At 39.1% G+C, this 27,393-nt stretch overlaps 1 protein-coding gene across 3 annotated transcripts; it reads left to right on the top strand.

Annotated features, from left to right (window-relative positions):
* Nucleotides 1-1,829: 1,829 nt before the first annotated feature.
* Nucleotides 1,830-27,062, top strand: CTH (cystathionine gamma-lyase). 3 transcript variants are annotated; one of them, XM_059072963.2, is made up of 12 exons: nt 1,830-2,219; nt 6,086-6,167; nt 7,752-7,847; nt 10,122-10,231; nt 12,518-12,649; nt 15,805-15,862; nt 16,303-16,380; nt 18,193-18,345; nt 19,898-20,019; nt 22,017-22,069; nt 25,102-25,240; nt 25,544-27,062. In XM_059072963.2, the coding sequence occupies exons 1-12, from the start codon at nt 2,052-2,054 to the stop codon at nt 25,568-25,570; spliced, it is 1,218 nt and encodes a 405-aa protein (XP_058928946.1). In that variant the 5' UTR covers nt 1,830-2,051; the 3' UTR covers nt 25,571-27,062. The 3 variants fall into 3 exon arrangements, with proteins under 3 accessions (XP_058928946.1, XP_066899195.1, XP_058928930.1); XM_067043094.1 differs by having other exon boundaries at nt 1,895-2,219; nt 15,805-15,832; XM_059072947.2 differs by lacking the exon at nt 25,544-27,062 and having other exon boundaries at nt 1,895-2,219; nt 25,102-25,342.
* The last annotated feature ends 331 nt before the right edge of the window (nt 27,063-27,393 follow it).

The raw sequence follows: 27,393 nt of genomic DNA, 5'->3' as shown, positions 1-27,393 counted from the left end.
TGGCACCCGGGCTCAGTAGTTGTGGCTCTTGGACTCTAGTGCACAGGGTCAGTAGTTGTGGTACATGGGCTTAGTTGCTCCATGGCATGTGGGATCTTCCCGGACCAGGGATCGAACCCGTGTCCCCTGCATTGGCAAGCGGATTCTTAACCACTGTGCCACCAGGGAAGTCCAGTGTCATTTTTTAAAGAATCTTTTGTTATGGTAATACTAAATAAAATATCCCTATTCATGCAACTCAGTGTTTGTTCACAAGTATTAGGAGGTAAACTAATTAGGACTGTTTTAGACCCTCCGGGTCCCTAAGCATCATATCATATAAAAACATACCCATGTACAGCTATATATCTCTTGAGATAAGTTGCAGTTGATATGTTATTTTTTAACAGAAAATATTAATTAAATATACGTTAGGGCTTCCCTGGTGGCGCAGTGGTTGAGCGTCCGCCTGCCGATGCAGGGGACACGGGTTTGTGCCCGCGTCTGGGAGGATCCCACATGCCGTGGAGCGGCTGGGCCCGTGAGCCATGGCTGCTGAGCCTGCGCATCCGGAGCCTGTGCTCTGCAACGCGAGAGGCCACAGCGGTGAGAGGCCCGCGTACCAAAAAAAAAAAAAAAAAGTATACATTAATATATATTAGTGTTTTCGAGTCCATCCATTTTCCCCGCAGGGCTAAAAATTTTGCTAGGTTCCTAAAAGTTTGCAGGTCCTTAGGCCCTGTTCTCCTAGTGCTTAATGGCTGTATCCTGGTAGTTAATTTGAAAAGCCAATTGCCTCAGTCCTGTAATTTTAAGAGCCGTTTATTCTGTATTCTCTTCTTTCTTAAATGGTTTAATATAAAGTTTCAGATATTTAGCTAACACTCTGCAGGAACAGAAGTATTCCTAACCCTAGTCCTCGAAAATAGTCACAATAGTAAATAGGTCAAGTCTGTGTTGTTTAGGGAACAAGGAGATTTTTGTTGTCTGTTTTAAAGGAGTGCTCCTTGTGAGAGTAGGGCTCTGGATACAGGTGAATAAATTGTGACACGGGACTGCTTCCTTTTTCCTACCGGGATGTTGCCGTCAATTGCGTAACAATGAAAGAAGCATTTTGTGTAAGGATTTGAGGCTCCAGTAAGTTTTTCAATGACACACACACACTATATATTTTTTTCATCAGGGAGAGTGTCTCTGTGTACTTCAAAAGAAGATAATGATGCTTGAAAAAAGTCGTTTGAATAGCTCTTAGGAAGCTGCCGGAATCCTGCTTAGAGATCCTTATCACAGTAGCTCTACTATTACGTAAAAAAATACGACCCTCACTCCTGTTTCAATCAACTTAAGTACTGGGTCATTACAGAGTTCAGCTTTGTTTCAAAGGCAGGCTGCCCTCAGTTAATGAGAATCCAAGCTGCACATTTGGCAGCTTGGGCCACAGTTTTCGTCACCGATCTCCACTTTGTCGCTTCGTCCGTCAGAACCGCCCTCAGGACAAAGGGTGGTTGGTGGAGGTGGGAGGGGTCGGGGCAGGGGCTACGGTAAGAGGAGGATACTTGCGTGGCCAGTTTACAGGTTACTCTGTTTCAGTGACAAGCCAGTTTATTTGCATGTCTCCGGCGAACCTCCGGTCTGAGGTCACACAGACGCCTGGGTGGCTCACAGGAGCCAGCAATGAAGCTTCCCCTGGGCCGGGACTCAGGAAATTCACTCGCAGCGACCAACCAAGGGGCACAGGGACCCAGGCTTCACTCCAAGTCCTGCGCCAGAGGGTTGGCGGCGACGCTCTGGGCAACGCCTCCGCTGCCGGCCAATGAGGAGCGGGGACCGCGTCGGGGCCTGCGCTCATTGGGTCGTGGCGGTTCCGCCCCGAGGTGAAGCAAAGCTCCCGGCCCGTTAATAGAGTCTCAGCTACAGTCCGGCTTTTGTGCGCTCGCCGCTGGTCATCCTGCTGGGCATACCTTTACCTCTCTTTCGCCTAATTCTTCGGTGTCTTTTTCAAGCCCCGACTCACCAGTTTCATAGTTTTATCTTCCTTGCTCTTTAACTCTCGCCTTCCTTCGCAGATCAGCATGCAGGAAAAAGACGCCTCCCCACACGGTTTCCTGCCTAGGTTCCAACATTTCGCTACGCAGGCCATCCATGTGGGCCAGGAACCAGAGCAATGGACTTCCCAGGCTGTAGTGCCCCCCATCTCACTGTCCACCACGTTCAAGCAAGGGGCTCCTGGCCGGCACTTGGTGAGCTGGGTCTGTCTGGGGCGGTCCAGTGTTGGGCGGTAAAAACGAGATGGCTTATAAATTAAGAAGGCACGCAAGTAATTTGTGCGGTGTAATTTATGTATATCAGGAATGATGTTTACTACACCTGTAAACCTCCTTGTAATAAAGCTTTGTATTGAATGGTTCAATGATCATATTTCTTTTCATAAGCATTTCTTTTGATAACCAGGACTGGAAGGAACAGTTTGTCGAACATGCCCTATAGATTTGGACTGATATTCATGTGATTTTGGCAAATTTGCAGTTCAAAACTGAGTGTCATAACTTCCTTGAGTTACCTTTAGCAACAAAAATTGTAAAGATATAGTAAGGAGTCAACTAAGAAAAAAACTAAGAGTCATAACTCACCTGGAATCAAGATTATTCCCAATAGCTATTAATTCCCAATATTATTCCAGTAGTTATTAAGAGCCATTGAGCCAGATTCATAGTTACATTATATAATGTGTATTACATATATTGCCTCAGATAATCCTTACAGCAATTCTAGTATGAACTACGTTCTTATTTCTCTCATGAAAAACCTGAGGTTTGGGGATAAGTGTCAATGCAAAGGCCACATGGCTAGTAAGTAGTAGAGCTGGAATTCCAATGCAGTACTTCTCTGGAACCCCACCCACTCTTGGGCATTAGTCTATACTGTGCTACAGTATAGGCTAATTACTGTGCTACAGTGATGCTAACAATAATCTAAGCCATTGCATCAGTGTGGTTTAGTAATTAAGAGCTTAAATCATGTAGTCAGAGGACCTAGGTTTGAATTCTGATACCGCCTCTTTTTAGCCAGGTGATCTTGAGCAAGTTACTTGACTTATCTAAGCCTCAGGTTGATCCTGTGTAAATGGGTTAATAATAGTACCTACCACATAAGTTGTTGATAATGTATAGTAAGCTGCATTGTACATTATAACTGCTCAGTAGTTTGCTATTTCATGGTGTTCATATTTGCACTTTTTCTGTTTGATCCTGACAACAACCGGGTTAGAGAGCCTTTTTATAGAAAAGGAACCTACCCAGAGTCATAGATGAGATAGCCCTCTGTGTTAATTACATAGCTTTTCCTTTTTGGTAGCATACTTGATGGATCTTGGAGTATTTAAAAGTTGCCGAGGTCCAGAAGAAATTACAGTTGACCCTTGAACAACAGGGGTTTGAACAGTGCAGGTCCACTTATATGTTGATTTTTGTCAATAGTAAATACCACAGTGCTGCATAATCTGCAGTTGGTTGAATCTGGGGACGAAAACCACAGATATGGTGGAACCTCGGATATGGAAGGCTGACCATAAGTTGTACATGGATCTTCCACTGAGCAGGGGGTCGGTGCCCTAAGCCGGGAGTTGTTCAAGTGTCAACTGTAATTGAATAAACTTTGTAGATCCAAAACCTTGATTCTACTTCAAACACCTCTTTAGTGTGTTATGTTATATAAGTTGAGGAAAGTTCTTTTAGACGTGGCCCTTTGTTTTGTGAAGTAGAGTTCTAAGGGCATTTCTACAACTGGTTTAGGATACTTCTAGCTACTATATTTTGTAATCAAAATGTGTACACAGGGGCTTCCCTGGTGGCGCAGTGGTTGAGAATCCGCCTGCCGATGCAGGAGACACGGGTTTGTGCCCTGGTCCGGGAAGATCCCACATGCCGCGGAGTAACTAAGCCCGTGAGCCATGGCCGCTAGGCCTGCGCGTCCGGAGCCTGTGCTCCGCAACGGGAGAGGCCACAACAGTGAGAGGCCCGCGTACCACAAAAAAAAAAAAAAAAATGTGTACACAACCTGTCTTCCAAGTTTCTTCCTGGTGTAGGGCTTTGTGAATGTGTAGCTGCCCAAGCTTTAGCATTTAGTGCAAAAGTTAATAATTTAACTGTGATATTAATAATTAAATATTTTTGAGAGCCAGCAGGGGTGGTAAAATCCACAAACTCCTCTTAATATCTTTAAAATGTCAGTTAAGAGCACTAAAGAGAATTTGAGGAGCTGAATGAGAAGCATCTAATTCTCCAGTTCCATTTGGAAAGTCATTGAATGAATAAGAGTGTGAGAATTGGTACTGAAATATGCTTCTCCCCACCCCCCACCCCAAAGTTAAATCTCTGCAGTGAATACTTAGGGAGACATGGACTACCTCTCCATGGCAATAGCCACATGAATCTAACCTGTTTTTTCTGTCTGGAGTACAGCTGCAGGTCACATCAAGGAGGTGATGGTGGGCAGTAATGAGGATATCCTGGAGCCCTATAAAATGTCTACTTGGTTTGTCAAAACAAGGAAACAAAAGAGGCAACAAAACTTAAATATCTATATCTATATCCATATCTATATGTATATCTAATAGTGGGAGCTCCTGAATCAGAAACAGGTGTAAAGAGTGTGTTTTGTTATGTGCTATGTGGGGCAGGAGGAGAAAAGTATGTATAGGATTTTTAGTCAGTGTTTTAAGTCCTGGCTTTGAATTCTGGCACTGACATTCCTTATAACATTTGACTTTACTTTCTTTAGAGCAGATTGTGAGGATTAAATAAAATGACTGGATACAGACAGAGACTGACAAATACTGTATGATATCACTTATATGTGGAATCTAAGAAATAAAAGTAACTAGTGACTATAACAACAACAACAAAAAACAGACTCACAGGGCTTCCCTGGTGGCGCAGTGGTTGAGAGTCCACCTGCCGATGCAGGGGACGCGGGTTCATGCCCCGGTCTGGGAGGATCCCACATGCCGCGGAGCGGCTGGGCCCATGAGCCGTGGCCACTGAGACTGTGCGGGAGAGGCCACAACAGTGAGAGGCCCGCGTACAGCAAAAAAAAAAAAAAAAAAAAAAAAAAACAGACTCACACATACAGAGAACAAACTAGTGTTTGCTAGTGGGGAGAGGGAAGGTGGGAGGGAGGTTAGGAGGTTAGGGTAGGGGATTTAGAGTTACAAACTACTATGAAATAAATAAGCTACAAGAATATGTAGTACAACACAGGGAATATAGCCAATATTTTATAATGACTACAAATGGAATATAACCTCTAAAAATTGTGAATCACTATGCTGTACACATGAAACTTATGTAATATTGTACATCAACTATACCTCAATAAAACTAAATAAATCAAATAAAATGACTGGATGAATTCAGCTAGTATAGTGTCATACATGTAAAAGGAATATAATGCAAATTTTTAAAAGGGGTTGTATAGAGCTGTTTCGCTGAGAATTACTCTCTTTTTTGAGTTGCTTTTGTAGAGCTAAGATCTGAACGTCAAGCATTTGTAAGATCTGTTCATAGCTTCCTGTTGGATGCTAAACAGAACTCACATCACTTATTTTTTAGGAAATGAAATGCAGGTTAGAAATAAGTTTACTCTGTTGGTTCAGGTGGTTCCTGTTTCCTAATATCCCTAGATTAATGGGTAGAGGTGAGTGTAACATAAAAACCACCATTTATCTAGTGGTTAGCACATGCCAGGCATCGTGCAGAGAACTTACTATCTCATTTTATCTTCATGTCAATTTTATGAAGTACATATCTGTATTTTATTCCCATTTTAAAGGTATGGAGAGTAACTCTGGGAAATATTAAGTAACTAACCTATTGGCATGTAGCTCATAAGTGGCAGACACAGAATTCTAATCCAGTTTGGCTGACTTCAGGACCTCTCCATTCCACTACGGCCACAACAGTGATGCTTCTGTCTAATGGCAAGACATGTAATAGATGAATAACAGAAAGGCATGGCAGGATGGACCTGTAGTTGAGGAAATGTCTATGTTAAGACTTGGATAATAAATTTAAATCTCTTAGGATAAACTCTAACTTCTTTCCTTCAGGGTTTTGAGTACAGCCGTTCTGGAAATCCCACCAGGAATTGCTTGGAAAAAGCAGTGGCAGCATTGGATGGGGCTAAGTACAGTAAGTGATTTTCATTACAAAGTTTGTAAAATCTAGAATCCATTCTTATTTGTATAGAAAAAATTATAGAGGCAAAGAATGTAAAATTGGAAAGAAATAAGTATTAGCTAGTTCAAAACTCTTATTTTTTTACGACACTGAATTATTCGCTTGAGGTCCCACAGCTGACTTCATATGTATATATGTAATTATAAGGTGAAAATAAATATGAAGAGAGGCAAAATGGCAGAATGCCACTTAGAATTCATGTAAACGCACTCTTCGTCTGAAGCTGTCAGTATAAATAGATACAAATTAACTGAGTTTTATAATACCACCTATGAGAATATAAGCTTTCTTATACTCTGGTTCATTCACCTGCTATTTTGTGCCTGAGAGTAGCACCAAGGAACATCTGCAATAGCCAGCAGGTACCCTTGATACTATGCTTTCGGAGATTAAAGATTAACTCCTCAAAACTTGAATTTCTTCCACGAAGGGAGTGCACTGCTGTTAAGTCATCTTTGTACTTTTTATGCAAATGATACTAAATGAGGGCAGAATAGTGAATTAAAAAAATGAGAGTCTTAGGAGTTTTCTCACAGCAAGAGTGTAGGAATCAGAAGTGTTAATATGAGCTTTGGGGTTTGTTTGGGATTGGGAGAGTTTCTTTTGTTTCGGATGAGAAGGGGAGCTTTTAAAACACTAAATTTATTAAATTTAGTAATGTGTGGGGAATATTATTTCCCACAGAAATTATAAAGGCTGAGGGTTCATATGCCAGACACGTTTTTCAGGTGGGCTCCAGAAAACATGGTTGTTTTGAACTGGATTTAAAGGTTAGCTTTCTGTATGAATTCATTGCTGGACCACAGATCTGCTTAGTAGAGAACTGCAATGTCAACCTCAACTTTTCTGAAAAAACTTTGCAAAAATTACATTTTCCAAGTTAATTGGATATCCTGTCTACTGGTCACAAGTGATTTTTATCATCAAGGTGATACACAGATATTTTATCAGGATATTTTTCTTTACAGTGTTTAACATGTACAATGCCAGTTATTTTTTAATTATTCAGTTTCACTATTTTTGTTCAGTATGAGATTCAGGATCACATATGTTTAAAGAGAATCCACATTAAAAATTTTTTTTAAATAAAATTTATTAAATTTATCAGGTCTGATTTTGAGTTTTGTTAAAATATTTTCTCAACTGCATATCCATATAGTTAATGGATGAATCATATCTTAGCTCTGTTCCTCAAGTTTGAAATTTCTTTAGAGTTTGATACTTTTAAAGTGTAATTTAATTGGCAATTGGTCTTTTGTCTCAGAATTTTGTAAAGAATTATTTCTTTGAAGCTTTTCAGAGAAACGTTATAACAAAAGCAGAATTAAGTATTTTTATTTTAAAGATATTTTATTTTTGAAATAGGAAGGGGGATTTTGTAATGGTATTAATTAGGGGATTTCTGGTGACTCAGTAGTGATGGTTGTCTTTCAGTCAGCAGAGAGAGGGATATAAAGTAATGCAAATAAATACTGTAGGTGTTTTTAACCTATAGTTCTGACATTTTGGCTTACTCTAACTTGGTTTTTACCTTAGGTTTGGCCTTTGCTTCAGGTTTAGCAGCCACTGTGACTGTTACCCATCTCTTAAAAGCAGGAGACCAAATTATTTGCATGGATGATGTGTATGGAGGTAGGTGACTTCTCTCATTCATGTTGTTTCAGCTGATATTTTAAAGACAATAAAATGGGTCCTGAATTATATTAACAGTGCTATCAGGATTATTGACTATTGATTATCTTTTCAAAATATGATGAACACCTCTATGCTGGTTCACACTTGATAAAGGAGGAGCATAAACACTTAGGGTCTATGCTCCAGAACTTGCTTATAAGAGAGATTGTTTAATAATTTTAGTTAAGCAGCTGGAATGAGCTTATTCCAGACATATTCTACTCTAGAGAAGATAGTGTTTAAAGAGAGAGTGTTCTCGTGTAATTTAAAATTTTTACCTGCAGTGAAGATGGTCTGTAACCCAAGTCATTCTCAAAGGGCTTAACTTTACCAAACCCTTAACCGCCCCACCCCCTGCGTTTTTGTTTTTTTTTTTAGGGAAGCTTCTGAAAATCTGTTGAAAGCTATAGACCTCTTTCTCCAAAAAATGTACTTAAGACTATACCCAATGTTTATCATTTTAATTTTAAAATGATAAGACTCCTCTCCAAGGACCCTTACCCCTTGAAGCCTATCCATGGATACAAATTTAAGAACTTTCATTCTAAATTGTTTAAATGCTAGTTATATAAAGTGGTAAGTGGGAAGGTAAGGAAGACAAGTTGCCCTTACCTTTAAGTAAAACTGATTTTTGTGTTCAAAACAACAGCAAAAAATTTTGTAAGTATATTATACATATATACCAAATGCTTCCAAATAATTTAAATGTGACTTATGGAATATTATTATCCTTTTATCTATCTCCAATTTGAACAAAAAGTTAAATCTGTAAGTTCTTTGAAGGAAAGGACTTACTCTTAGTAATCATTTTATCCCTCTCAGAAATTTGCAAAATGCTTTATATTTTATCATAGTACCCTATGATAGTCTGATGAATTGAAATTACAGAAAAATCAAACCTTTCGTTACTATTCTAATGTATTATAAAAACCTTTTGGTAAACATAGGTACAAAATCTTGAAAATTGCTGTTGATTTTTTAACAATTCTTTACATTCTTTTTCTATCTTATATTACCTAGGATCAATCTACCAAAAGTCCAGTATATCTTTTTTTAAAAAATAAATTTATTTATTTAGGTATTGGCTGCATTGGGTCTTTGTTGCTGCCTGTGGGCTTTCTCTAGTTGAGAGCAGGGGCTATTCTCTGTTGCTGTACACGGGCTTCTCACTGCCGTGGCTTCTTGTTGCGGAGCACAGGCTCTAGGTGCACAGGCTTCAGTAGTTGAGGCACGCAGGCTCTAGAGCACAGGCTCAGTAGTTGCGGCACACGGGCTTAGTTTCTCCACAGCATGTGGGATCTTCCTGGACCAGGGATCAAACCCTTGTCCCCTGCATTGGCAGGCAGATTCTTAGCCACTGCGTCACCAGGAAAGTCCCTCCAGTATATCTTTGATGATAATTTTTTTTTTCTTTTTTGGTTCACTATCAATAACAGCAAATTTTTCTTTAAATTTGCATATATAAACATCAAATCCAGAACCGTATTTTTAAAAGAAACTATTCTAAGTTGAATGATTTATCTTCTTTCACTGTAAAACTCTAGTAGTTTGATTTACATTGTCTCATTTGTCTACTAAAGCTTTCAGAACCGCATAACAAAAAGATTGAGAAAGTGCAAAGGATAAAAACCAATTCTTTTCTCTTACCAAAGTATAATCAGTTTGAAATTTTATTTTGAATATTTCATTGGCATTGATTCTTTTATTTTTTTAAATTTTATGTATGTATGTATGTATTTATTTATTTAGTGGCGCTGGGTCTTAGTTGTGGCATGTGGGATCTAGTTCTTTGACCAGTGATTGAATCCAGGCCCCCTGCATTGGGAGCCTGGAGTCTTAACCACTGGACCACCAGGGAAGTCCCAGTTCATTTATTTTAGATTTGAGTACTAGGAAGGAATTGTTTAAAAAAGATATTGATATTTCAGGAAGCATGCCACTTCATGTTTGAAAAGTAGAGATTGTGTATTTTAAGAAACATTTTCTGCTTCACACCACTTGGTGTGGGTATCAAGTGTATTTTATTTGACTCTTTGATTTTTAGTTTAAAATTTAAGCCTTATATTCTTTAGTATATGAGAAGGTCAAACTATTCAAAGTAGAATTGCTTTTAGTTGTTTCTTTATTGGTGATTGACACTTCCTTATAGTTTTAAAGTGTTTATACTTTTAAGGAATTAATATTTCCTAATACAGTTTTCTTTTCATTTTATCTGATTCTCTTCTGCCTCAGGTACAAACAGGTACTTCAGGCAGGTGGCAACTGAATTTGGATTAAAGATTTCTTTTGTTGATTGTTCAAAAACCAAATTGTTAGAGGCAGCTATTACTCCAGAAACCAAGGTAACTCAGTTTTCAGTTTGTCTGTTTTCCTTGTAATGTTTTGTTTTCATCATTTCTGTTTGCTTGAGGACATACTTTAAATCTGAATAACATTTTACTGGAAGCAATTGGAAACCATCAAGATTAGGATAGGTCTGACTTCTGTGTAGTATAGCATAATGGTTAGGTGCATGCATTCTGTAGTGGGATTCAAATTCTAATTCTGTATAATGGTTGGTGTATTATCATGGGCAAATTATTTAACCAACGTTTCAATTTTTTTTCATTTGCAAAATGGGGACAATTGTACCTGCCTTATTGAAAGGTGATTGTGTGAACTAAATGAGATAAGGCATATGAAATGCTTATTACAGTACCCAATACATGATGACTGTTAAAAAATTTGTTAGCAAAAGCAGACAATTCTTAACTGCATTACCAAGCTAGTATTGGTAACAAAAGTCATCACAGAGTTTGGGTTACGGAAAAGGAAGCTTGTAAGGGAAGCCCCCAAACCCTAAGCATAGTTTTAAGGCTTCTAAGGGATACTTCAGCAAAATGATACAAACAGAGAATGGGCCACAAGCAATCTTTAGCTTTCATCCTGGGAAGCTTGTATGCCACCGGAAGGTGTTTTGTGCTGGAATGAATGGCATATGTGATATTCTTTCTTGGGACTTCATTGAAATTCTGCATGGGGAAAAGAAGGACCAGTGCCTTTTATAAGTATCAGCCTTTTCCAACTTTTTGCTCATGATTAAAAGGTTTGAATTGTACTCAACATTATGTTGCAGTGAATGCTAAAAAATGAAAAACTTTTCTCACACAAATTACTTTGAAGATTAACACCAGGGTGAGCTTTGAGTGATTAAGGTTTGTTTTCAAAGGGACTTTTTTTGTTGTTGTTGTTGTTTGTTTGTTTTCTTGCTTGGGAGAAAAGATTCTTATTAAAATAGCTGGTCTGAGTCTTTCTAAGGGAGGAAAGCAAATTGTGTGTATATTAATTCTTGTCAATAGAACTTCATATAGTGGCTCTTTACCAACTTGAATTAATACTTTTTTCCCCCTGAAATGTCTGCCTCATCATTTGAAGTAGATTTTTTAGGTCTATGTAAAATCTACTTTGTATTTATTTACTTATTTTTATTTCAATTAATTTTTTATTATGAATGAGAATAATAAATTCTTACCCAGAAATTTTTTTTTTTTTTTTTTTTGCGGTATGCGGGCCTCTCACTGTTGTGGCCTCTCCCGTTGCGGAGCACAGGCTCCGGACGCGCAGGCCTAGCGGCCATGGCTCACGGGCTTAGTTGCTCCGCGGTATGTGGGATCTTCCCGGACCGGGGCACGAACCTGTGTCTCCTGCATCGGCAGGCGAATTCTCAACCACTGCGCCACCAGGGAAGCCCCCAGAAATAAATTTTTATATGTTCTTAAATAATTCTGTTCTTGTAGAATATGCATTATTTTAACTACCATGTCTTTTCTACAGTAAAACTCTAGAGTAGGAAGAGAGTTAAACCAGACCACTTACTCATTTACATAGAAAAAAGAACCATTAACCCTTTTAAAAAGAAAACTGTAGATAATGTCAATCAATACAGTGGCAGCTTGTTTAACAAACAGAATTCTTTTCTTTGGTCTTTTCTATAACTATCAAACATCCATGATGTGCCTGGATTGTGCTAGGTTTTTGAATAGACAGATAAATACGATACTGTCTCTTAAGTGAGCTGTGGCCAGGTTTTCTGTTGTGTGTCACTTTTTTTCCTCACTCTAAAACCCATTCTCTTCTTCAAGTTCTGGGGACTTATTTCGTAGTTTCTAGTGCATCTGGTGTTAAGTTACTATTCAGGATAGTTTTGGCATCATAGAGATAGTTCACTTTACTGAAAATTCCAGAATGTAAACTTAGACAATCTATGTTATTTATCTTAGAGAACAAAATTCCCAGACATTGAACTATCTCTTTGGAATTCATCCTCTTTTTAATGGAAAATAATTAAAATAATTAACTTGAACGCTTTTCTGCTTATATGTACATTATCTCATTTGATCCTTACAACAATTGTATAAGGTAAATATTATCAATCTTATTGTATAGATGAAAAATTGGAAGAACTTAGAGGGTTAGTTACTTACCTATGATGACTTCTTAGAAATTTATGGGGCTAGGATTGAGATTCAAACCTTTAAACTTCATCATCCATTGTCTTCCAATGTAGCCTCCCAGATGGTTACAGTATATGAGATAGATGTTTGGCAGTGTGTTTTTACAAACTATTGTCATTTACTGAATTGTTTTAGCTTGTTTGGATTGAAACTCCCACAAACCCTATTTTGAAGATGATTGACATTGAAGCCTGTGCACATACTGTCCATAAACATGGAGACATTATTTTGGTCGTGGATAACACTTTTATGTCGGCATATTTCCAGGTAAATGAAAATAATATTTTTGGCATGATTAGTAGACTACACAGGTACCTGTAATTAGGAGAGGAAGGACTTGTTTACATTAAATTACATGAAATCTGCTCATAATTATTGATTAGACAAAGAATTAAAATTGGATCTTTTTTTTTTTTTGTGTGGTACGCGGGCCTCTCACTGTCGTGGCCTCTCCCGTTGCGGAGCACAGGCTCCGGACGCGCAGGCTCAGCAGCCATGGCTCACGGGCCCAGCCGCTCCGCGGCACGTGGGATCTTCCCAGACCGGGGCACAAACCTGTGTCCCCTGCATTGGCAGGCGGATTCTCAACCACTGCGCCATCAGGGAAGCCCTTAAAATTGGATCTTTTCTACCATTAGTTAATATCTTTTCAACCCTACCTTAATATGTTGTGTGGGACTTTGTGTGTTTTAAATGCTGTCTTAATTAAAGCTTTTAAGTTCTCTGTGTAAACTCTCTGATGACCTGGCCGTATTATATGATTGTATATTCAGTGCCTTACACATAGCAGGGGTTTCAATGTTTATGTTTTGGTTCCAGGTCAGTTATATTATTTTATATATAATTAAGCCTGGCTAACTTGGCAAATAAAAGGAAGAGAAAACCTATACTCAATGACATCTCAGTGTACCTCACACATTATTTCTCCATTTGTCTTCCTTCTTTCTAGTTTGTCTTCCCTCAGTGCTTCAAAGACCATGCCCAGCCCTCTATATCTTTACCTTATTTGTATCATGAATTTCTACTCCATGTTTCACCTTGTATCTGTGGGTACAGCTCCTTTACAGTGCTCCTTTTAGACTCTCTCTTTTCCTGCCTGTCCTCTACATACATATCTTCCCCACTCAAACCTTCCCATTCATCCTCAATTCCTTTCTTTCTTTTCTTGTACATTTTTCCAGATTTTTCTTCTTTTCTGCTTTGCTCCTTTTGGTAGATCATCTTGGGATCTCTCTATAATTGACTGGCTGTCTGCCTTTTCCCCACACGTTCTCCCTTTCTTTCCTCTGAGTAACCTAACTCTGTTTCCTTTCCTTATTAGGAGTTACCATCTCCCTGCTATTTCCTTTTTGTCTGTATCCTGTGGTCATTCTTATTACACCTCCTGTAGTTCACCTTTATTCTGCAGAGCTCCTGAAACCCCAGCTCATTTTCTCCAACCCTTCAATTAGGCAGATGTTTACAAGCTCAATTTTTTATATTCCCTGCTTCTGTTCTGGGTCCCTGAAATTGGCTGACTCCCTAGGAGTCTGCACAAAGCTGTTCTTCACCTTACTCCATTTTATTCAGAAGGCACTACCGTGTTTTACCTTCCTTTCCTGAAACACATTTCCTGGCTACAATGTGTTCAGATGGCTTCATGTGTCATCTACCTTTGGCTCATGATATAGCTTCAGCTGATTCTTATATCAAGTAAGGGAGTCTGTTTCCAAGTGAAAATCTCCTGGCATTGTCTATTTGTCCCAGGTGATTTTCACTCTTGGAGTCTTTATCCCAACTCCTTACCCCATCTACCACTTACAGTAAGGCAGTTATTATAGCATAGGATTGCTCTACCTGAGTCATCATGAGTCCTGTGTATTCCCAAAGAGATTGCATGAGTTGTTTTAGCTGGGCCTGCCCAGGTTACTCATCAGGGCTGGCCCTTTTTCTCCTATTGCTGTCACTAAAATAGGTCCAGTTTTCCCACCTTTCTGAAGCCCACATCACATTCCTCATGCCAGGGACTGCAATTTGTTTCATTTCAATCTGGATTCATTCCAGTTGAATTAATCAGAATCACAGTGTCCCTAGGCAACCACAAACCAAATGTGGAACCACATTTGGTTCCACAAAGCAAATCTTCTGAAAAGATCCTCTCATTATTTTACACTCAAGAAAACTGGGTATGTTCTTTCTTTCCTGTCTTTTGTCTTCTTGATCTTTTATAAGTCTCCCAAAAGGCAAAATGGACATACAAGCATAAAGTTTCCACATAGAACCTCTGAATTCCAGTAGTCTGAGTCCTGGCTATACCATTTTTTAAAATCTGAGTGATCTATTTGATTTTTCTTGGTCCCTTTTCCCCATCTGTACAATTAGAGTCATAAACATACTGATTTTATTGAGTTAGGTAAACTATTTTGAACAGTGCTTCACTGAGTTATGTAAAGTAACTCATGATTCTTGGAGCATAATGGCATCAACAGATGTTAGTTATTGGTTTTTATTTTTCCTTTTGACCATAGAGTTTACAGAATGTTAGCACTGGAAGAGACCTCACACACATCTAGTTCGACTCATCACTTTAGAGATGAGCAAACACATATGTAGAGAGTGCTTTGAGGAATACCACACTTAAAATGTCCTATTTTTGAAACCCTAAATGAAAAGTCCCATAGCGCCCAGCTAGGGAGGTTAAACACACACACACACACACACACACACACACACACACACACACACACACTTTATTTTAAAGGAAATTTAAATGGAAAGATGTTGATATTACATTATTTAGTGAATAAGTTGATTATTACTTTAATTTTCACTGTAAACAAAGACATCTAAGACTAAAGAATTACTCTGCAGGAAAGTTCAGTGAGGGAAAACAATCTAAACAAATTTCCTTATTAGTGACTTTACACTTGACAAAACTAGTATAATAAAAGAGTAATTAAGAGTCAAGATCATAGCAAATCAAATAAATAACCACAGCGTGCATTGTAAGGTTTTAATGATTAAAAACCTAAGCAAATCACTTTTATACTTATTTGACAGAACAATTGCTAAATGTTTGTGTCAACTATTCTATGTGTTTACTGAGTCATAAAATGCCAACATCTCTGCTAAAGGTAATAAATTTAGGGGCTAGTCAGCAACTGCTCTAAAGAAACAAGTTCAGAAGAGCTGTTGACCTGAGTTTATCTGCTATTTCCAGAAAATTTGTGCCTTTGGATTTAATATTGGTTCTAATACTTTGTATTTTTATTTGGTGTGAGGGAGGAAAGGGAAAGATAATATCAGAGTTCCTGGAAATTTTAAGATGTGCGTATTTTTAAAAGTTAGAATAGGAATGGAATTTACAATAATAAATAGGCAGGCAATGAAGCATATTTTCAAGTGATTTCCCATTTGGAATAAAAACTTTTTATTCCTTTCAGCGGCCTTTGGCTCTGGGAGCTGATATTTGTATGTATTCAGCAACAAAATATATGAATGGTAAGACAGTCTTCACTTAGAATGTTCTTTTCCATCAATAGATGAAAGTAGCATAAGTCTTTATCCTTTTATCCCTTTTCTTCTATTATGCAGGTTTTCTCTGTGACTCATGTAGAAAGTAAGAAAATACTTTGATTAAATATAGGACTTCATTTATAGCAGACAAAACTATGCTCATGACAACGTCAGAGGATTAAAATTTACTATAAATGTTATATTTTTATCCTGCTGATAGCTTAAAAAGAAACATTTAATTTTTACATGATTTTAATTTTATTGTTTAAGGTATAGCTTTTGCTAAAGTTTATTTAAACTGATTCTATAGGGCTTTTTCCCAGAGGTTTTTCAAGTGAAAATCACATTTTAGAAATTATAAGCTGAGGTATAAACATATGCTATTTTTAACTTAAAGTTTTTTGTTTTTGTTTTATTTTTTTTAGGCCATAGTGATGTTGTGATGGGCTTAGTGTCACTTAATTCTGAGAGGCTTCATGATAGGCTCCGATTCTTGCAAAATTGTAAGTATTAAAAAACCCAAATTTCCCCTTATGCTCTCAAAGTGACTACATTTGATATTTGTATTTCCACTAAGTGCTGTGAAGTGATAGCATTCCACTAATTTAGGAAGAAATTAGAAATAATGGGAAAAATTCTGATTTTTTAGAGGAAAGAAAAATTGGGTTATAAAAATAATTATAACATAATAGGGCTTTACAACATGACCAAGTGATACGTTTTGTTATTTTTCAAAGCCATGTTAATTTTGATCATAATTTGGTAAAGCTCAAGTAAATTTTTTTTTTCTGCCCCACCAAGCATCACGTGGGATCTTAGTTCCCTGACCAGTGATCAAACCCATGCCCCTTGCATTGGAAGCGTGGAGTCTTAACTAGTGGACCACCAAGGAAGTCCCTCAAGTGAATTTTTAGTTTTATGACTTAAAGGATATTTTTCTTTTTTTTTTTTTTTTTTTTTTTTTGCGGTATGCGGGCCTCTCACTGTTGTGGCCTCTCCCGCTGCGGAGCACAGGCTCCGGACGCGCAGGCCCAGCGGCCATGGCTCACGGGCTCAGTCGCTCCGCGGCATGTGGGATCTTCCCGGACCAGGGCACGAACCCGTGTCTCCTGCATCGGCAGGCGGATTCTCAACCACTGCGCCACCAGGGAAGCCCGATTTTTTTCTTTTTTTAAAAACATTTGGAATGATGGTTTTCTTATACTATATATTTTATATCTGAAATGATAACTTTTAAATGACACTTAACATATAAACTTATATTTTTCAACAGGTGTCTAAACCTCTGTTTTCTGTTTAGATTGTTTTGTTATCTCAGGTATGGAGAAGGGTTTATTGAAAGAGACTTAATTTAACCACTGTGATTTGACAGAAAGATAAGATACAAACATAATTAGGAATAAAAATCCCCTTCCAGGGAAAACATGTTGGGTAGCAAACGGGGGCACTGAAAAAGGAAACCAAAATTTATTGCTTGATAAATTCCTCTCATTTACAAAAAAAAAAAAAAAGGACTGAGGCACGTATCCTGGAGGCATGGGAAAACACAGGCTGCTTTAGACAAAAGTTAAATACAATATTGGTAGAACGCTCAGAAATAATAGGAGCTGAACTGCTATTTTCTCTGTGTATTATAATACTCTGTCAAAGAAATACAAGATTCGACTATGTGCAGTATGTCCTTTCATTAAAATCATAGAAAAGACTATTGATGCTCATATTTGAAAAATTCATATCATTGTATTTGTACTTAGTTTTCAGTATATTCATTTTCCCTCTCTTTTTTTAAAAAAAATACATTTATTTATTTATTTATTTTTGGCTGTGTTGGGTCTTCGTTGCTGTGCGTGGGCTTTCTCTAGTTGAGGTGAGCAGGGGCTGCTCTTTGTAGCGGTGCATGGGCTTCTAATTGCGGTGGCTTCTCTTGTTGCAGAGCACGGGTTCTAGGCACGTGAGCTTCAGTAGTTGTGGCACTCCGGCTCAGTAGTTGTGGCTCACAGGCTTAGTTGCTCCACGGCACGTAGGATCTTCCCAGACCAGGGCTTGAACCCGTGTTCCCTGCATTGGCAGGTGGATTCTTAACCACTGTGCCACCAGGGAATCCTTCCTCTCTCATTTTAAAGCGCATTTCACTAAGCATGTTTTATGCTTCATTCTCATGTTTCTAATTTGATATATTAATTTTTCCCACTAAAACTCAAACATTGGGCTTTGTAGCTAAATTCTCAGAGTCACTATAATGAAAAAGAGCAGTGAGAGGCTTTTCTGGGTGCCTCCTCACCTTCAGACTAATCCAGGACATGTTCATTTTGCAGCTCTTGGAGCAGTTCCATCTCCTGTTGACTGTTACCTCTGCAATCGAGGTCTGAAGACTCTGCAAATCCGCATGGAGAAGCATTTCGAAAATGGAATGGCAGTTGCTCAGTTTTTGGAGTCGAATCCTCGGGTAGAAAAGGTTATTTATCCCGGTATGTTAATCTGCTTTCTAAGCACATACGCTTACACTAGGATTTTAAGTGTTATCCTATGCATCCTGTTTATGTAACATTTGTTTGTAAGTTAGGTGCTTTCATGTATTTTTATTTGTTCGCTTATTGAGCTTTTTGTGTGTCTGTGTGTCAGGCTTTTTGGTGGGTCTGATGGTAAAGAAGATGGACATGATCTCTGGCCTAGAGTTGTCTATAGTCTAGTGGTTGCTTGGATGTTAAAAAATTAATCTTACATATTAGATGTTCCTGTCTTTAGCTTGAAGGTTTGTGTATACCTGTTCCAAGATTGCAACCTTGTACTTTCCAGTAATTTGCTTGTAATCTTATCAGTCTGATATTCTGCACTAGCTCTAACTTTTATCTGATATAGATTGAGACTTGATACTTGGTACCAAAACTCCCCCGAAATTCTCTTACTTTTTTTTGGAATTTCTTCACCTCTTACAACATCTAGAAATGCTCGTGTGAGTTAGCAGACTTACATGTTACTCTTTGAATTTATTTTACCAGACTTTTTAATTGTGGTCGTCTTAAGTAAATAGTTCTTTTAAACCCTTTTGAGGTGTGCAGCCATGTAGTCTTTAGTGTAAAGGAGAATTAGCCTTTATCCCTGCCCTTAAGGAATTTAGATAAGGCAAGGCAGAAATACATATGAGATTAAATGCCCTAATATGTACACGAGGTATAGAGCTGTTGACTGGTGTGCATTTTGAATGGAGGAAGGGAGAAAAGTTTTGGGTTGTGCCCTGAGGAATGGGTAGCATTTGTTAAAAGGTCATGGACAGGGCTTCCCTGGTGGCGCAGTGGTTGAGAGTCCGCCTGCCAATGCAGGAGACACGGGATCGTGCCACGGTCCGGGAAGATCCCACATGCTGCGGAGCGGCTGGGCCCGTGAGCCATGGCCGCTGAGCCTGCGCATCCTGAGCCTGCGCATCCGGAGGCTCCGAAACGGGAGAGGCCACAACAGTGAGAGGCAGGCGTATCGCAAAAAAAACAAACAAACAAAAAAAAAAAAAACCAACAACAAAAGGTCATGGACAAGACATTTCAGATTTTTTCCATAAGTGTTTATTAATGCCAACCATGGACCAGGCCTTGCACTCAGAACTAGGATCCAATTATTAATAAAAGAAATAACTTTCTCCTCATGGAGTTAGTCTGGTGGATAAGACAGATATTAAGCAAAAAATTACAGAGGATATAATTAACAGATGGAAGGGGGCAGTCAGTGGAGAGAATGTTCCAGGTTAAAGGGACAGCATATGCAAAAGTCCTGAGATGAAAAAGAGTGTGGTGCCACTGGTGTAAAGAAAGCTGGCATGGCTAGAGCAAGGAGAGACCAGAAAAGATAGGTCAAAATGAAGCTAGAGAGATGGACAGGGCCCAGAACAAGAGGTCAGATGTCAACATGGCATAAAGCTCATTATTAGGCTTATTTGCAGTTGACTTAAGCAAATGGTGATTTTGTTGTTGTTCTGAAGTTACATGTTTGACTCTAAAATGAGACATTCATTATACCTTATGACTACAGGGCTGCCCTCTCATCCTCAGCATGAGCTGGCAAAGCGTCAGTGCACAGGTTGCCCAGGGATGATCACCTTTTATATCAAGGGCTCCCTTCAACATGCTGAGACTTTCCTCAAGAACCTAAAGGTAAACTTTTAAAATAGTTTTTTAAACTGTAGACGTTAAGACCTTATTATAGCATTATTATAGTCATTATTTCTCACTTTCACCGGACTCATATTAATGTTGTTGTACCTGGAGTTCACACCCACAAGCCTCTTTGTCATGAAATGCTTTGGGTTGGAAAATCACTTGAAACAAGAGTGATGCAGTAGCAGATATATGAATCTGCTTACTTAACTTACTTTGCAGACATTGCCATCCATTTGAGAGAGACAGAATGTTCTAATCCATTGGTTTTTATTTTTTGTTTTTTATTTATTTTTTTTTTTGCGGTACGCGGGCCTCTCACTGTTGTGGCCTCTCCCATTGCGGAGTACAGGCTCCGGACGCGCAGGCTCAGCGGCCATGGCCCATGGGCCCAGCCGCTCTGCAGCATGTGGGATCTTCCTGGACCGGGGCACGAACCCGTGTCCCCTGCATTGGCAGGCAGACTCCCAACCACTGCGCCACCAGGGAAGCCCTAATCCATTGGTTTTTAAATTTAAAGTGAACCGTCTTTTCAAATGAAATATTATGTGAAACCGTAGTAGTGTGTGGTCAGTGCAATGCTGAAAGGCTGTTCTGAAATCCAGCCTAGGAATGGCTTTCTACTCCCTGTGCCACCAGGTTGCATCTGCCTGGAGTGACGGAAGGGAGGCCTTTGCCTAATGTTCAGAGGCAAGAGGATCTCAGGGGCCCTGGGAGAGAGGCTTGTGTAACTCCATACTTTGGGCTTACTTTGAGCTCATGCAGTATGTATTTAAGACTGAGTTTTAAATACTACAGATCTAAAAAAAAAGGATGCTGCTGGATTAGTCAAAGTTCTACTGGTTCTAAAATTTGTCCGCTTCTAAAATCAGAAATATAGTAGTGCACATTTGATTTAACACAGTTGTGAGAAGAATTTTTAACATGTTGTGAAATTCTATGACACTATTAACACTAAATACAACAACTGACATTTTTTCCCTTCTTCCCTGGGAAGGGGTTAAATAGATGTACTAATTTATATTTAATATGTACTAAATTAAATTATCTTTAATATGTATTAAGTGATACATATTAATGAGTAAGTTTGTATAACTTGATAGACATTTAGAGATTTTTTATTTAAACGGTAACCACAGAGCTAGGTCTCAAAGGTAATAATTCTGAGGTTTTAGAGCTCATGTTATTGTGCTGGGTCTTAGTTGCAGCTCAAGGACTCCTTAGTTGTGCCTCATTGGCTCCTTAGTTGCGGTACGTGGGCTCCTTAGTTGCGGCTTGCCATCTCCTTAGTTGTGGCACATGAACTCTTAGTTGTGGCATGCATGTGGGATCTAGTTCCCTGACCAGGGATCGAACCCAGGCCCCCTGCATTGGGAGCGTAGAGTCTTAACCACTGTGCCACCAGGGAAGTACTGATCAACTTTTAATGTTTTAAAAGTTAACACATGATATGTCTAATTGGGGCTTCCCTGGTGGCGCTGTGGTTAAGAATCTACCTGCCAATGCAGGGGACACAGGTTCGAGCCCTAGGCTGGGAAGATACCACATGCCGTGGAGCAACTAAGGCCGTACACCACAACTACTGAGCCTGTGCTCTAGAGCCTGAGAGCCACAACTACTGAAGCCCATGCATCTAGAGTCCGTGCTCCACAACAAGAGAAGCCACCGCAATGAGAAGCCTGTGCACTGCAATGGAGAGTAGCCCCCGCTCGCCGCAGCTAGAGGAAAGCCTGCGTGCAGCAACAAAGACCCAATGCAGCCAAAATAAGTAAAATAAATTAATTAATTAACTTAAAAAAAGTCTAATTGGTGAAGTCATTGTTATGGATTTTATTCTCATTTTTTCTCCAAGTTTTTATCCAATTTGTAGTTTATTCATAATTGCACCATTTTCCATCCCCCATCCCAAGGCCATTTTATTAACAACATTTATTTTTAGATTTTAGTATTTTTATTTTAGTAGAAGATCTATATTAATATTTTCTTTGCCATAGTTATTTACGCTGGCTGAGAGCTTAGGAGGATATGAAAGTCTTGCTGAGCTTCCGTAAGTATTTCTGTTTTTCTCAGTATTTTAACTTTGATTTCAGCTGTAATGATTGTTTGGAAAAGGAGTAGGATAAAATCGGGGATCATTCAAGATGTTTAACAATAAGAGCAGCATGGCACTATCTAGTTCGAATGGACTCTAACTCCATAGAATGGAGACCCTGATAAAAATCTAATGGGGGCTACTAAACAGTAAGCTGCGTCCTCCCCAATTTTGCTTTTTTCCTATTTGCCTGAAGGAGATTCCAGCAGTAATTCTCTGACCACCGAACCAGGGCTACTTGTTCTACTCCACTCTGCTCTGGAAGGTTGGAGACTTTGTACCAGAAGGGCTGATTTCAAGACTCCAGGGGAAATGGAGAATGTGTTTCTGATAAAAAACCTCCACACTCTTATTTATCAGAGGAGAACCCTGCTAGTTACCATCAAGTCTGTTTGTTTTCTGTTCTCTGTGGGGTAAATGGCTCTGTGTCGTCTGTGACATAAACCCCAAATCAAACTGTATTCCTGACCCTTCATTAACTGACCCAACCAATTCATCTAATTTTATCAAAGCACCAGAGGATATTAGAACACAAAACAGCCTAAGATCAGGGAGTCCAACTTATATTACAGACAAGGAAACGATTCAGAAAGTTTTGCTGATGAATCAAATGTCACACAGAAATATGTTAGCAACTTCACTCTTGAGGCTTTGCGTCAGAAACTGTGAGCAGAGAGGTTAAAGCAGCCTCGATCTGGATTTGAGAACATCAATCACTTAACCTTTGTGCTTCAGTCTTTTCATCCATAAAATAGTACTAATAATTAAAATAATGATTATTATTTAATGATTATCTGTCCCAGCAAGCATTCCTGAGCTACATCCTGTTTTTCTTTTTACGTTTCTATGACCATATATTATAATTATTGCAGGGATAAATCAATATCATTACCTTTTAATTTTCAACTGTATTAAATACATGGTATGTTTCTATGTTTTAATTTTCATGAACATTTCTGAAATAACTATGTGCAGAGGAATGTCAGGGATTACTAACATTTAGGCACATTTCCTGCCCTGGTTTAGTAGTTTATAGTTTATGCGGAGAGTCAGGCAATTTCATAATCTTTAAAAAAAAAAATGAAGCCCAAATAATGATTCAAATAATTAAGATAAGCCATAGAGGTTTTTGTTAGTCTTTCAGGAAAATGCTTGCTAAGAAGTCTGGATTCACAAGAGGGCACACTCAGCATATGAAATTGTTTATTTTTCGTAGTAAAGCAATGTATATTACTTTAAGGCTCTCTTAAAAGTGAACCTCACTTGATTTTTTTTAGGAATGTGGTTTAAAGTTGCTTGGCCCTCAGGAGCTCCAGCTAGGTGCTAACCCCAGTGCCAGTGGAAGAATAAATTTAGGTCAGAGCTTGTCTGTTTTATCCCCCTCATTCTGTGTCTCCCAACAATGCTGCAACCAGTGCAGCATTGCAGTCAGCGGGGAGGAAGCTGAGCCAACATGTACTGGGGTGGTTTCCAGCCTAACAATGTGTGTTAACTTGGTGACCTTAGAAAACTTACTTATCCACTGTCAATTTCAGTTTTCTCGATTGTAAAATGTGGATAACAGTGTACTGAGATAAGGAAATTGACTGAGGACAGGTAACTTTTACAAGCCCAACACAGCCAATATGTGGAGGGGCTGAGATTCATACCCAAGTCTATTGGTCCCAGAAGCCTAAGTTTTATTTCTACACATTCACTCTCTTTTAAGGAAGTAAGAGCCTAAAAAGACAGAACATTTTATTATTTATTTATTTATTTATTTTTTGCGGTACGCGGGCCTCTCACTGTTGTGGCCTCTCCCATTGCGGAGCACAGGCTCCGGACGCGCAGGCTCAGCAGCCATGGCTCACGGGCCCAGCCACTCCGCGGCATGTGGGATCCTCCCGGACCAGGGCACGAACCCACGTCCCCTGCATAGGCAGGCGGACTCCCGACCACTGTGCCACCAGGGAAGCCCCAAGACAGAACATTTTAAGGAGGATGTTTGCATGTAAAACTTCATTAGAGTGATAAAAGAAGCTATTCATTTACTTTGGACACAACTCAGACTTTCTTTCCATGGGCCCGAAGTGGGTAGGAGGAAATGATTCCTTCTGCTGGTGGTGGAAGGGGATGGTTGAGTGTCCGGGGCAGTGTACATCTAAGCGCGCCCTACAACTATAAGCCTCTCCTCCGTGATGCCTCAGCCCGCAGAGATTCTCCCTCCTCTGAACTCCAGCAATTCTTACTGTCCATACTTGTTTGGCATTTGCTGTAGACTGTTCTGTTTTGTGAATCGTCATAGTCTTTAGCTCCTGCTTTGTTACCTAGAGTAAAGAAAATGTCTCATTCTTCTTGGTTTACCAGGTCTTACTATAGAGCCTGAACTATAGTAGGTGCTCTACCCTTACACATGCTGACTATGACGATGAGTTGCTACATGGTCTTGAACATCCTCTGAGGCCTCTGTGTCATGAGTTATGTGCTGGAATTAATTCCTAATGCTTAGTGATTGCTACCAGTGATCGTAGGTTGTCTTTCCCTGATCTGCCTCAGAAGGTCCAGTTCTGGGTTGGTCCTTTGATCCACATGGAATTAATTCTGACCAGCTCTTGATCCAAGAGGCCTCTTATAAGTGCAGCTGGTTGGTCATGGGGTGTATGACTTCTGGCCAAGGCCTCATTCAGGTTGGTGTTAAAATCCACACACTGGAGGCTGTATCTTCCCCTCCTGCATGGGGGTGCTTGACTAGCACCTTCAGTGTCCGATTGAATATACCTTACTGATGGTATGAAAACAATTAAAGATCTTTGTGTTCATTTAAAATCATGACTAGAAATGATAATTTTCACAATTCCTTAGTTTTTTGCCTGCGAAACATTGTAGGTGTATGAAGCATTTGATGTTTAGTGTAGAAAAATTTTGAAAATAGTTGCAGTTTATGAGATAGAAACACGCATCCCCTGCTACAATATAGTGATCAAAATTTTGCTCGTTCTTTCTTTCAGGGCAGTCATGACCCATGCTTCAGTGCCTAAGAGCGACAGAGAAGTCCTTGGAATTAGTGACACACTGATTCGACTCTCTGTGGGCTTAGAGGATAAACAAGACCTACTGGATGATCTAGATCAAGCTTTGAAGGCAGCAGTAAGTTTTATTTTACTCTGTGTGTGTGTGTGTGTGTGTGTGTGTGTGTGTGTGTACGCGCGTGCACTTAATCTTGGGGGCAGCGGGTCACTATGTTTATAGAGTGGCCTTACTATGTTGATAGAGTGGACTGTAAATGTTTCCTCTTTTCTTATTACAATATAGAGGGTGTATAAATGTATAGGGTACTCGGTCAAAATGCAGATTTAAAAGAATGTAGTCTTCAGAAAAGAATTCTTGGAGGAGGTGAAGTCTTTGCCTGAAGGTTTTATAACATATTTTTCTTGTACACCGTTAATACAGCACCCTCCAAATGCAAGTCACAACTAGCATTCCAGGACTTCTATTCGATGTTGCTTCCTGTGAAGATCAAAACTTCTGAATAATTGAATGGACCATTAATGAGCCTTTGCAGAATTTTCAAGTGAAAATTTTAAGGCACCTTATTACCTTTCACAACTGTAATCTTCCTGGGATCATTCCTGTTAAAAAGTTTCCTCTTTTCCATATTGTAATTGACAAGTCAATTCTGTTAGATCTTTTTTAAAATTTGGATATACATTTGCCTCTGAAGGAGGTGAGATTTGTGCTGCTATCGGGGATTGTGTTCTTTTTTTCAAGTTTAAGATTTATATTGATCATGTTTACAATATAATGATATTTCATTTTTGATGTTTTCTGAGGAATTTAAATCATTAAATGAATGTTCTTAAATCAAGGGTGATTTTGTATATTGTTGAAAATAGCACTCTAAACAATGGTTTACACTTAATTACCATAAGCCAAAAATCAAATATCTGAAAAGTCTGTGAAATTCTACTGATTTAAGATTGTACTTATTATTTTTTTAAAAAATAAATCTAATTATCAAATGTATCCCATTGTGATATTTCTGTATTATGTGGCATTAAATTGTATTCCTGGGCCCTTTTAATTCCCAACTCTTAGAGGTCTCAGCCACTTAATTTTTAGAAATTCAGTTGTGTAATTATCATGCTCAAATCTTAGTGTTTGCAAACTAGTTATAAAATCTGTACAGGGCAGGTCAAAAGCCACTTTTATAGAGAAATATTACTTATATTTTTATCTGAAACAGTAAATTTGTTGAGGCTAAAGGAAGAAATACTTTCATAGCTAGAAGCATAATCAGCAAGTTATTGTCAATACGTCGTAAGTCAAATAATTGGATGTTTAAAATTGTTTGTACTAAAGGCTTTCAGTCACATTTGCTATCACCATTTGTTTCAGTTTAAAAAAATCCTATCATTGGGACTTCCCTGGAGGTCCAGTGGTTAAGACTCCATGCTTCCATTTCAGGGGGCACGGTTTGATCCCTGTTTGGGGAACTAAGATCCTGCATGCCCAAGGGCATGGCTGGGGCGGGGGAGCCTATCATTGAGCTCGATTAATAATAGTGCTGGGTAGGAGGAGAATATATACAAATACATATTCTTATGTATTGTGCACTTCTGAATTATGTGTATGGACCCTGGACATTCTGTCTCTGTAGGTAGCAGCATTTTGAGGCTGGTTATATCCTACTGTGGTTTCAGGAAGACTTGATTTCTTGCCATTTCAGTACCTTAAGGCTCTGGGGATAAACAAATGACCATTTGAATAAGAAAAGCAAAGGCTATTTATTCTAAGCTTACAAGGGACTCAGCTACTGTCACTTGTTTTTTGGCAGACTCAAAGGAAGGCAGAGCATAGGAATTGCAGAAATTTTAATGCCTGTTAATGTGGATGAGAAACAAAAATTTCCGTATTTAAAACTGTTAGATGACTTTTAAATGAATAACATTAAATCACTGTCATAAATGTTAAAAAAAAAAAAAAAAAGCTAAGAAAAACAAAGGCAGGGCTTCCCTGGTGGCGCAGTGGTTGACAGTCCGCCTGCCAATGCAGGGGACACGGGTTCGTGCCCTGGTCCAGGAAGATCCCACATGCCGCGGAGCGGCTGGGCCCGTGGGCCATGACCGCTGAGCCTGCGCATCCGGAGCCTGTACTCCGCAATGGGAGAGGCCATAACAGTGAGAGGCCCGCGTACCGCAAAAAACAAACAAACAAAAAAACAAAGGCAGACAGAAGAATGAAAAAGCTTTGTAGTGTAAAAAGAGAAGGCTTCAAGTATGCGCTGCTTAGAGGCTGTTGGC

The sequence above is a fragment of the Kogia breviceps genome, chromosome 1, assembly GCF_026419965.1.
Source record: "Kogia breviceps isolate mKogBre1 chromosome 1, mKogBre1 haplotype 1, whole genome shotgun sequence".
NCBI lineage: Eukaryota > Metazoa > Chordata > Mammalia > Artiodactyla > Physeteridae > Kogia > Kogia breviceps.
Note: the sequence above shows the minus strand (reverse complement) of the source record. Positions and strands in the feature narration are given on the sequence as shown.

Bases quoted from the DNA above. Each gene is read 5' to 3' on its own strand.
- CTH (XM_059072947.2), top strand. From the start codon at position 2,052: ATGCAGGAAAAAGACGCCTCCCCACACGGTTTCCTGCCTAGGTTCCAA. The intron at 10,232-12,517 runs GTAACTCAGTTT...GAATTGTTTTAG, and splicing joins CTATTACTCCAGAAACCAAG to CTTGTTTGGATTGAAACTCC. The intron at 16,381-18,192 runs GTAAGTATTAAA...TTCATTTTGCAG, and splicing joins GCTCCGATTCTTGCAAAATT to CTCTTGGAGCAGTTCCATCT.